Below are 12081 nucleotides of genomic sequence, written 5' to 3' on the forward strand. Positions count from 1 at the left end.
CCAGGTTGAGTTAGGTGACTTGCCGGGAAAGGGGGAGAAAAATGGCTGAAGCAGCAGCACTGCCAACCAGTGTTGGAAGACAAATGATTCTGAGGCAGTGCTCCAATTACAGAGAGGCTGGAGGGGGCTCCGCCCCCTTACCCTTTGTGCCCGCCTCTCACACCACCATCCTATCCATGTCCACTCTGAGTTCAATGGGACTCACTCCTAGGAAAGTGGATCACAGTGTTCACTCGTATTTTTAGATGGTTATGGGAGAAGGGGACACAATTTGGCTAAAACATTTTTTTGTGGGGGGAGTTTGAGATGGAGCTTGTGGCCTTCATTAAGAACTCTCCAATCCTCCCCACTCTGCTGCCCCTATAATTCAAGCATTGTTCTAATAGGGGGGTTAAAAGTCCCCTTGAGTTTCCCCAATGCAACTTATTCAGGAAAAACAGGTTCAGGACAATCAGAGCCTAGCCTACCTCACAGGATTGTCATGAGGATCAGATGGGAAAGCCCCTCATAGGCTGCCCTGAGATCCTTGGAGACAGGGTGAGACAGGGGACGGACACACACTGGATGAAGAAATATTTCTATTCTTTGTTGGCCAAGAGCTTAGAACTGCATTTTTTAAAAAAGGATTTCTCTTTTCTTTTTAAACAAAGGATTAGACAATTTCATGGAGCAAACGTTTATCAATGGCTATACTATGATAGGTTGGATCCAGATTTAGTCATACTTAGAGCAGACCCATTGATTTAAATGTATCTGCTCTAAGTAGGACTCAGTCTAGATCCAACACCCCAGGTATAATGGTAGTACACCTATATTACCACAGGGGTGTTGAACCTCTTCTAGCCAGAAAGATTCACTGAATTCTATTTCAGAGAAGCTCTCAGGGGGGTGGCGTGCATTCTAGTCATGGGCAGAGCTAAGGGCAAAATGGGATGGGGCCGAAATACCAGCCTATTTTATCTTACATCTCTTACTGCCAGTAGTGAGGCCTTTGATGAGCCATTTCAACCTTTAAGAATTGGAAAGACACTGCACAAAGGCTGGGGAACGACCGGGCCATCGGTGGTCAGGGAGACCACTGGGTGGCGCATGGCCATCAGGAGACCACTGGAGGGCCTCAGATTCTGAACTTCTTATTAGAGGTTAAGAATGCTGTCCGTGCCCTAATTCTGGACTTCTGGAGGACATTTGGCTTGCTGCTCTCAGAGCCCAGAGGTTAGTACAAACAACCCTTGACCAAAGTGGTAACAAACCCCAAGATGCACGTCTATATCATCCAGCCAATTGTTGGAGAGAATTTTCCTGTCCTTCTGTGTGCTGGTCTTGGACTGTAATAGTGATTGATTGATTGATTGATTCCTGTCCTTCTGAACCTCATCAGAAGTCTGAGGAATGGAGGGAGTGGTCGAGTGTCCCTCAGTGCTTGGCAAGGCGGTATGGACAACCAGCTTACAAAGTGGTGACGTTCACACACGGGGTTATGGTATCGCTTGGTCACGATCATCTGTATTCACTCAATGTGTTAGATTCCAGGCTGGCATCAGGAGTAGGCATTATTGGGCACCTGCCAAGGCCAACATCCCTGTAGGGGCCCCCTGCCAATCCTTGGAGCTTCCTGCTTCTTCTACTCCCTGCCGTTACTTCCTGTTCACTTGTCTCTTCTGAGAGTGCAAGAAGGGACCAGAGTGAGAAGTTAAGAGCAACTTCCTTCACCTGCCTTGCTCTCTCCCTCTGGGTAATTGTACAAACTTGGTCCAGAAGAGAAAAGACAGAAGTGAAGGAGCCTCAATATGGGCAGCTTGTCCAATGGCCACCCCAAACCTAGAGCCAGCTCTGCTAGGATTTGAGGGATCTTTCTCCTGATCCACCCACCAGGGCTAATCTTCAGTTCTTATGAAGCTTGGTTTTCCAATGGTCTGGGTCGGAATTGAACCCCGCTGCTCCAGCCCTGTCCTCCAGCCAATTCCTCACCTGTTTCCTCACACATCTTAAAATACAAAAAACAGGGGGGGCGGAATGAAGATGGTGAAGGGGAAATGATGCCAGATTCAGCCATGAATTAGTGGAAACTGACAAGGAAAGGGGCGGAGCTAAAAGAGGGACAGAACGCCAGCTTTTAGCTCCGCCCCTTTCTTATACAGGTTGCCATTTTGCCTGGTCTGGCATTCTCGTTAATTTCAGCCTCCACACGTTATTTTTTTTTTTACAGTTTGCCTTTATTTAAAGGAATGAACAGATCCAAATGAGCAATAACTGTTTGCGCCACCTCTCCAGGAGCGGTGGAAATACTCCTTTCCACCACCCGCTCCCACTAAAATGATTTGATGGCTAAATAGATGATTTCACCATCTATTTAGGCACATGCTGCATCACCCAAAGGTCACCCTCTGAAAACCACAAGGTATGCTGCAGCAGTGAAAAGGGTGGCAGATGCTGGGGAGAACCAATCACTTTTTTCTTTTCTCTTTTTTAAAAAAGAGAGTCTTTTCTACCATCCTGCAGATTCAATAATTACATTACCTGTAAATAAAATCAGGACACCCCTCCCCAAACAAAAATTTCACAATCCTCTTTATTATTTAACTTAACCCTCACCCTCTTGTAGCCCTCCCCAAATCCCCCCAAGGCACAAAGACATTTGGATTCAGACAGTTAGTAAAAAATAAAATAAAATGCTGGAATTGTATTTGCTTCTCCTTTGCGGTTTTGCAAAGGTTTCTTTTCTCTCCCTCTTTTTTTAGGTTTTTGGGGTTTTTTTTTACATATACACAAGGCAATTTTTTTTCTTTAATATACTTTCCCCCCTTATATAACAACAACAATAACAACAAAAGCAACAAGAAATCAATTCTGTTAATATAACTGTTCCATAAAATCTCTCTCTCTCTTTCTCTCTCTTATCTCTCTCTCTCCTCTCTCTAATGGGTGGTTCTCTGTGCTGTCCCTCCATTGGTCCTTGATCGAGTCCGTGGGCTTCTCTTATGTAGTCTGCGTTTGTAGGTGGAGGCTGTGGGAGGGAAAATGAGAAGAAAAGACATCTTGTTACCCAGGGTTGGAGGTTACATACAGAGGCCCTTCTTGTCCTGAGCTGGCTTGACCAAACTTCTCCCCCTCTCCCTCTCTCTGGAAAAACACGGCGGAGGCTGGAGCATGTTGTTTCTCCGGCCGGCTGTGCCGAGCATGCCACGGCGCCAGGCTGCTTTGCCACTTGCACAATCGCGCCTTCTCTCACCCCCGGTGCGCTGGGACCTGATGAATCAGCTGGGAGTTTTCTCTTTTCATTGCACTTTGTACAAGGTCCTGGGCCATTCCGCTCCTCCATCCAACATTAAGGCTAAAGACATGGGAGGTACTAGAGACAATTCTGCTACTGACTGGTGGGTGAGAAGGACTGCTTCCAGATGAACATGCCCTGCCTCATTCATGGGCATTTAGGGATGTGTGTGTGTGTGTCCCCAAACTAGGGTGGCTATTTACATGGCACCAAAAGAAGAAGAGGATATACATCACTTCTCAGCCACACTGAAAGAGGATAAACAGCAGCATACCTTTTGTACGTGTTAATTTATATGTCTAGATGCAAATGGATGAATAAGGACTATAATTTCAATAGAAATACAATCCATCTCACTATCCTAGGGAAAACCATGACTGGGTTCACCCAACGTGACAACCCACACTCAAGGTTGAGTGTGGGTTATCGTTGAACTGTGGGTTGTCCTTGAAATATGGCTTGTTATGCTTGTTACGTTGTGTGAGCCCAGCCACACTGACAAAGCATGGTTTGTTAACCACAAACAACCCACAATTCACAAACCATAGGTTCTCTTCCTGTTTTTTTTTGTTGGTTAACAAACTATGGTTTGTTAGTGTGGCTGGGTCCACACCACACTACAACCCACGATTCAATGACAACTCACACTCAACCCTTACTCAACCTTGAGTATGGGTTGTTGTATTGGGTGAGCTCAGCCTGTGACTGGTGCCTCCTCCACCTTCTGTTCAGGTGCTGACTGTTGTGGGCAATGTTAAGGTCCCTGTTCTTCTTTCTTGTGGTTCTTTTTCTTTAAACCAGACTTTGACTGACAGCCTTTCAAATAGGGGATACTTTCAAATAGGGATGTGCTCTGCTTCTAATCGGACCGGAGAAGCAGTAGCGGAGCGGGGGGCTTCGCCTGCCCTTAAGGCGGAGGCGAAGAGGATTGGGGGGCTGGCGGAGCGTGGCGAAGAGGATCGAGGTGAAGGCGGATCTTTCGCCTCGATCCGGAGCTCCGCCGGAAAGGTAAGTGGGGTTTACTGGGCCCTGCCGCTGTCGCTGTCGCCCATGCGGTGACAGCAGCAGGGCCCGGTAACGCCCCCCGCCCTCCTCTCCCTTACCTGTCTCCGTCTGCGGTCCGTCAGCTTCTCCAATTGAGCCCGTGGTTCCAGCAGGAAGTCTGGGCCGCGGCCCAGACTTCCTGGTGGAACCACAGGCTCAATTGAAGACGGCGACGGACCACGGACGGAGGCAGGTAAGGCCCCTCTCCTCCTTACCGGGCTCTGCCGCCGTCGCCGCATGGGCGGCGATAGCAGCAGGGCCCGGTAGCCCCCTCTATGGGGGGGGAGCGGAGCTCCGATCCGGATCCGGAGCTCCGAGCGGAGCGGAGTGGGCACAGGCGGAGTGGGGGCGGGGCGGAGCGGGCCGATCCGAAAATGGCGGATCTTAAAATGAAGTGGAGTGGGGGGGTCCGTGCACACCCCTACTTTCAAATACAGGACTCTCCTCTGACAACCCTTCAAACAGAGGACTGCCTTCTGTAAAGTAGGACATCTGGCCATCTAAAGTCATTGTCTTCCATTTCTAACCCTCCTTGTGTTTTCCCACCATCTTTTCCATTTTTTTCTATTGCCAGAAAAAAAAATCTGTTAGGGAGGGTAAGTTGGCATAGATGCACAATGCCTTTTGACTGGTAGTACTAGACGCCTTCCGTCTGAGAGCATCTCCGGTGCGCCGATGAACCAAGGCACTGTTGCTGTTATGGCTCATGAAACTGGGGGTGGCATCTTTGGTACTGCTCCCTGATCAATGAGTCATAGTTAGATGAGACAAGACAAGAACCTCTCCTCTTTACATGCAACAAATCCAGAAAATGACCCCCAGGTATGTTGGTACCTGAGGATGCAAATAGTTGTCTAAATGGCCCTAGACTTAGAATTGGTGTAGCTAGGGATTGTACTAACTTCATTTCTTTTGTTCCTGACCTGAGTATCTGTTCCCAATGTTAGGGTCAGATTGGCCTGCTTTCACATCCATTTGAGAATTATTATTATTTTGCATGCAATTTTGCCTAATACGCTGAGCCAAAATGCTCTCTCACCTACCAGAAGCTGTTTCTTCCCTAACTTTCTTTTTCTCATTACAAAAGGCCAGACACTCCACAGACAAAATAGCCATGGAGACGCCGATTGAAGCTTCTTGATGTATGGAAATGCTCTTAGTTAAAGCTCCAGTGATTGGACTGGCATTGTCATTATGGGAAATGAGGCCAGACTTGATAGATGTTTGCTCAGTTCTGGCAAGACTCGTCTTATGTCCTTAAGGGTCTGAGCAGCCCTAGGCAGCCTAGGATGGGATGTAGCTGTCCTAAAAAGAAAGTTAAACTCTAAGACAGGGGTGGGGAACTTGATGCTGTTGGACAATGGCTACTAGTCCTGATGGCTATGTGCTACCTCCAGTATCAGAGGCAGTAAGCCTACATACACCAGCTGCTGGGGAACATGGGTGGGAGGGTGCTGTTGCATTGTGTCCTGCTTGTGGATCCTTTGGCCTCTGTGTGAATAGAGTGCTGGACTAGATGGACCCTTGGGCTGTTCCAGAAGGGTTCTTTTTATGTTCTTATGAGCCCATCAGCCCTAGCTAATCTGGCCAATGGTGAGGGATGAGTAGCAGTTGGTGAACATCCAGAGGACCACAGGTTCCCCAGAGAGGAAAGTTACACCTTCCAAAACAAGGAAATCCCACTAGGGATCTATTCAGTCTTTCATCCCCCTCCCCAATACTATTACATTTTGGAGCCAATCGTGTCAAAAGAAACCCGTGGCAAAGTTCATTTGTAAATCTTCAATTGGTCACTTAGGGTGGGGGATACTGGCTGTGTCTCCTGTCTCATTAGCCTCCTCCCTGACCTCCGTTCCTCCACAGTCCGAAGAAATTAAAGATTTGCAGAGGTTTGCTGAAGGCGCAGCAAGTTGGCCAAGAAGGGCTTGCAAACTGTTGGCATAGCAATGGAACAAAAAGTCCCAAAGCCAAATTTCCAGCTGACCCCTGCAGTCCAGCCCCACCTGGGAGAGTTTCAGACCAATCGTGTGTGGAATGCCAAGGCTTTAACTAAGAGCATTTCCACACCCTCAAGACTTCAGCTGGCCTCTCTAATTGGGTGCGCCGTCTGATCGTTTTTAATGAGGAAGACCATGCTGGAGGAGAAAACCTTGCTGGTATACGAGAGGGTGTTTGGGCGCCCATTGCATTCACACAACAAACTGAAACCTGCTTTGAAGTCTCAGTTGTGAAAAGCCCCTTGGGCAGGGAGAAACTGCACAGCAAATCTAGTGTCAGTGTGGTGGCAAATCTGCTCTGGGTTTCAGCCAGAACCAATCAGAACTCTAGAGGAACTTTCCAAGGTGCAACGTTCAGACCCAGGCAAACTTTAGGGTTCTGTCTGGTTCTAACTGAAACCCGGAGCAGATTCACCACCACACTGACACTAGCCTCCACTCCGCCTCCTACTAGGGTGGTGATGTCCATCTGAAAATAGGTATCTGCCTTATACTGAGTCAGATAATTAGCCCATCTAGCCCAGTACTGTTGACAATGGCAGTGGCTCGCTAGGGTTACAGGCAGGCTGTTTTTCCTAGCCCTGCCTGGAGATGCATGGAAGACTGTAGGATTTTTTTTTTTATGAACCATCCAGTGACCTTCTTCTATTGGTGTGTGTGTGTATAGAAATAAACAACTGTTCTGTCCTAGAATCCTAGGGTTGGATGAAATCTTGTAGGAAAGGGGTCCCCAATGCGGTGTCTGCAGGGCATTCCAGTAGTGCCTACAAGACCCTCCCTTCCTTGCCCCCTTAAAAGAAAATGGGTTTTAAAAAATCCCTTGGAAATGGTTAGGGTAGTCTTCTTTCTCTCCCTTTATAGCCTCTTGGCTTGGTCTTGCTCTTCCCTCTACCTCTTTGCCTTGCTATTTGCCCTTCCCTCCCAGCCTCTTCTTTTGCCCTTTCTCACCCCCTGGACCATCTCTTTAGCTCCCTTTTGACTAGCCAGGCACCCAGGGCAGCCATAATGTGACTAGTCACACAGAAAACATTACGTACGATCTATACAGGCTATCCGTGGCTCTTCCCAGTGCCCGTTGGGTTGACACCGAATGGTGGGCACGTGGCGCTGTATGTAGCCCTGACTGCACTGGTACCGCACCATGGCGTTGATCTCGTAGCGGTCCTTCTTCTTGCCGAAGTGCTTAGCGTTCTCGACCGTGGGTGGGTCTCCGCAGGACACTGGGGGAGGAAAGGAAACCTTTTGAGTTGCTCTCAGCTCAAAGTGGGCCATTGGCTCATGACCTTTATCTGAGGAGTGAAGAACCTCTTTCAGCCCAGAGTTCCAAATTCCATTTCAGAGAAGTTCTTGGGAGTAGCGGTCCCAAGACCGCTACTTTTGGGTGGGGCCAAAGGTAAAAAAGGGTGTGTGGCCAAAATACCCCCATATTTTAAACAACCAACTCTTGCAAAGTATCCACCCACCAAGTTGGCTACCTGCACTGTCACTATATGATGCATTGCTCTGCTTTTGCCTCCTTCCACTATCCATATACACCTAGGGCAGGTGTAGACCTACCTGCAGAGGGGGGATGATCTCGAGATGTTATGATCACGAGATTGTCACCCATGTTTACATGCTGCATGCGACATCGCGGCCGCCATTTTGGGTTTTTTTTTTAAAGGAAAAGGAGTGCATGAGCGCTCAAATGACTCATAAATTGTTTTTTTAAAAAAGAAAAACCCTTGCCCTCCCCTCCCCCACCCTGAGGAGCTCCATGCCCCATGCCTGGTTCCCGGGTCCTCGTGTTTACTCATGAGGAGCTGGGACAAAACAGCAGCGGCAGGCCACACATTCCACGGTCATCCCGAGACTGCAGAAAAATCGAAATTAATGTGCAGAGCAATATCCCAGGCCAAGGGAGGGATCTTCCCTCCCTGCTCCCGGGATACGCTGTGTGTCATGTGGACGTACAGGGATGATCCCGGGATGATCACTGGGATATCGCCCCATCTAGCCATGCCCCTAGACTGGCTAAGTCTGCCCTGATTCTACATTGGTGTGACTGCAGTGTTCCAGCATTCCCGGCAGTGTGGAACTCTCTGTGCGTGGAGGAGGCTACTGATTGACTCTGCTCAGTACCTACATACCTCCCTACAATCTAGAGTCATGCCCAGTACAGTGAATCACACAGCAGAAGAGGAGGATGTGAGTCTCTGAGTTTGATTGAGGGATAAGAGGCAAGCGTGTCTTCTAACACAGGGCTTTCTCTGTTGTGGCACCCCGAACGTGGAATGCCCTTCCCTTGGAGGCCCAACTGGTGGTGACGCTGGTTTCATTTCACACCAAGTTAAAACAGGGCTCTTTATCAAAGCCTTTGAGGGCTAAATTCTCCATGCTTAAAACATAGTTTTAGTTTGTTTTTACTTGTTTTATTGCTTTTAAAAAAATGTTCTACCGGTTTTAATATGTTAATGATTTAATACACTTTTAGCTGTGTATATTATTTATTGTTTTACATTGTTCTGATTTTATCTGTATGCTGCCCTGAGATCCCAGTGATATAGGGCAGGATACAACTGTTTTAATAAATAAATAATTTTAAAAATGTTGATTCGTGGGTTGTTGTTGTTGTTAAAAAGCCTGCTTCCACTGTTTGTAGGTGGAAATGGTGATTGTGGGGAACCTGCAAGTTTGAGATGCAGGCCTCATGCTTCTAAGCCGCTGTCCTTGTTCTCCTCACTGTCTGGGCTGGGGAGCAAACTCTCTGCAAAGTTATCCTTGCCTTGAGTCTTGGCTCCCCATGGCAAGGGGCATTCCATAGTGGAGCCTTTGTCTGCCGTTTGCTCCTTGAGACCATCCGACGCCGATGTTGCTAAGAGCCTCCTCCCGTCGCCTGGTCCATTGGCCAGGCTCAGTGACGGCAGAGGGTCATTCTTTTTGTGAAGTGCGGCAGCCAGGATTGGAGCTATAAACCATCAGCCAGCCCCTCTCCTGCTTTTGAGATTCAAGGCAATCCATGCAGGCTTTCAAATTAATCCCTGCTGATACTGGACTCAGAGGGCAGGCCAGGAGAATAGGAAGGCAATGCTCTAAGGCGTCTTTGCCTCCTCCCTTCTGAAAGGGCAGGATCCCGGCAAAGGAGACACAAGCGCCAGTAGGGACAACTTTGGTTCATGAGAAAGTAGGCCAGAATTAATATCCCTATACTGCAAATGGGAAGAGGGAGGCTTGTCTGAGGCCACCGAGTGACTTCATGGTAGTGCCAAGATGTGCATTTGGGACTCTAAGCTCATTCTGGGGGATACGTTCCCTCTTTTTTGGCAATAAGGAATTGCCCACCTTTTTCTGTTGTCAAACTGTCCTTACTGTCAAGATGCGTCTCCTAATTTACAAGCCAAAACTACCCTCCTCTAAGACTGTTAAGTCTTGTCTTTCTCTGTTAGGCAGCCGAGAAATGAAGAGAAGAGAAGATGACTTTGGCTTCTTCTGTGCGGCAGAACTCCTCTTTGCTTTACTCATCCTGTTAGTACATTTTTGTGTCTTCCCTGCTGCACAGTACTGGATTTCTCAAATTGCACATTATTTATTTATTTATTTAGCCATTTTTTTTTCTTTTTGCAAGGAACCCATGGCAACTTACATGGTCCTCCTCGTCCTCCTCTCCTTTTTATCCTCACAACATCCCTGTGAGGTAGGGTTAGGCTGAGAGTCAGTGATCAGCCCAAAGTCAGCCAGTGAGCTTCATTCGGGGACTAGAACCCAGATCTCCCGGGTCCCAGTCCAATACCCTTGCTGCTATACCACACTGGCTCTCTGGGTCACAGAGTTTAGGAAGGGCTCTTGTGTAGGCCCTCTGGGTCCCATCGCCCTATCAGTGTAAGCAGCCAAGACTCACCTGTTCCTTTTTTGCATGTGAATGGGAGGTGATAGTTGCAGGGCACGTCGTTCCATTCCCCTTTCTCGTGCCAGATCATGACGACACAATCTTCTCCTTTGGCAAAGAAGTTATCAGGCTGGTTGGGCCGCCAGTTCTCATATTGCTGTGGAAGGAGAGGAAGAAGCCTATATTGTAAGATGGAGAGACAGGCAGAGAGGGACTTCCCCACAGGGCCAAACCAACCTTCCTTCCTTCCTTCCTTCCTTCCTTCCTTCCTTCCTTCCTTCCTTCCTTCCTCCCTCCCTCCCTCCTTCCTTCCCTGCCTCTCTTTCTCCCTCCCTCCCTCCCTCCTTCCCTCCCTCCTTCCCTCCTTCCCTCCTTCCTTCCTTCCTTCCTTCCTTCCTTCCTTCCTTCCTTCCTTCTTTCCTTCTTTCCTTCCCTCCTTCCCTCCTTCCTTCCTTCCTTCCTTCCTTCCCTGCCTCTCTTTCTCCCTCCCTCCCTCCCTCCCTCCTTCCTTCCTTCCCTCCTTCCTTCCTTCCTTCCTTCCTTCTTTCCTTCCCTCCTTCCTTCCTTCCTTCCTTCCTTCCTTTTTCCTTCCTTCCTTCCCTCCCTCCTTCCTTCCTTCCTTCCTTCCTTCCTTCCTTCCTTCCTTTAATTTCTATCCTGCACTTCTGCCAAAAATGATGGTCAAGGCAGCTACCCGTAATAAAATACAGGCTAAATGCAAAGGGCAGTCTCCAACAATGCCTTTCCAAAAACTCCAGTAGTGCTTCTGGAGCTCTGCTGAATCTCTCTGTTGTTCAAGGAGTTGCCCATTCCATTTGCGCACACTGTTGTGCTACCATTTGCACAACCACTTGTACAAGCACAATGCACAACCAATTGGACAATGGATTGCGTAACATGACTGTGTAACATAATCTGTCCACTACCGATTATGCAACTGCTTGCACAACCACACTTGTGTAAATGTAATTTTAACTCAATTCTTCTCTTGGCATAGTTCGGAACCTAGTTTCCGCTAGTGCAACATAGTTTGTGCTAGCTGGATACTGCCCAAAATCTTAATTACACCACAACACACAAAAAACAGATCCATAAAAACACAATTAAAAAAACAACAATTAAAGAAATATGTAGCACCCAAGTAACAACCCACCCTCTATAGCAACAGACCAGCTTACACACCCAAGACCTGCCTGAATAAAAATACTTTTGCCTGCTGACAAAAGGTCAACAAAGAGGGGCCAACCTAGCCTCCATCAGCAAGGAGTTCCAGAGTCTGGGAGCGGCCACCAAAAAGGCCCTTTCTTACATTCCCACTTGATACACCTCTGATGGTGGAGCTCTGAGATGCTCTTCACACCCTGGAAGGCTCATATGGGAGAATGTGTGGCATTTCAAGTAGCCTGTTCCCAAGCCTAAATTGGGCAAAATGGCATGAAGCTCTTATTCTAAAGCGACTGCCTTCAGGATAGAGGTATGATCTGAAAAACTGTGTCCACCCAGATGGTAACTCACAAGGGAGTGTCCATCAGACCAGCGGAAGTCATCTTCAACAGCTCTGTCGCTAAGGCCAATCCATTGGTAGTCCTGTGCGTTGTCTGGAATGGAGAGAGTGCAAGAAAGAAAGAAGGAGAACAAAGATTGAAATGAAAGCAGGTGTGTAGTCTTAGGGAAAAATAAATATATTTCCTGGGAGAAAGGTGTTTTTAAGGGCGCAATCCTGAGCACGTTTAGACAGAAAAATGTCCTACAAGTCCCAGCCTTCCCCAGCCAGCATTCCCATCATCCCTAACCAGCCATTGCTTTTGAACACATTTTTACTGCATTTTGAATCATTCTTGGTTCTTTGCATTTAGGTAGGGCGCCTTTAACTGGTGCATTTTGGGGGGAACCTAGCAGTC

General features: G+C 47.9%; 1 protein-coding gene across 1 annotated transcript in view; it reads right to left on the bottom strand.

Moving 5' to 3' along the window:
* Positions 1–2503: 2503 nt before the first annotated feature.
* The window catches only part of ACAN (aggrecan), an 82218-nt gene continuing 72640 nt past the window's right edge, over positions 2504–12081 (bottom strand). The window contains exons 16-19 of the mRNA XM_063142722.1: positions 11696–11778; positions 10193–10337; positions 7353–7535; positions 2504–3007 (exon numbers count right to left, since the gene is read on the bottom strand). Coding sequence (XP_062998792.1) covers positions 2919–3007; positions 7353–7535; positions 10193–10337; positions 11696–11778 — 500 coding nt within the window. The 3' untranslated portion in view covers positions 2504–2918. The remainder of the gene's footprint in view (positions 3008–7352; positions 7536–10192; positions 10338–11695; positions 11779–12081) is intronic.

Source organism: Elgaria multicarinata, chromosome 16 (genome assembly GCF_023053635.1).
Source record: "Elgaria multicarinata webbii isolate HBS135686 ecotype San Diego chromosome 16, rElgMul1.1.pri, whole genome shotgun sequence".
Lineage (NCBI taxonomy): Eukaryota > Metazoa > Chordata > Lepidosauria > Squamata > Anguidae > Elgaria > Elgaria multicarinata.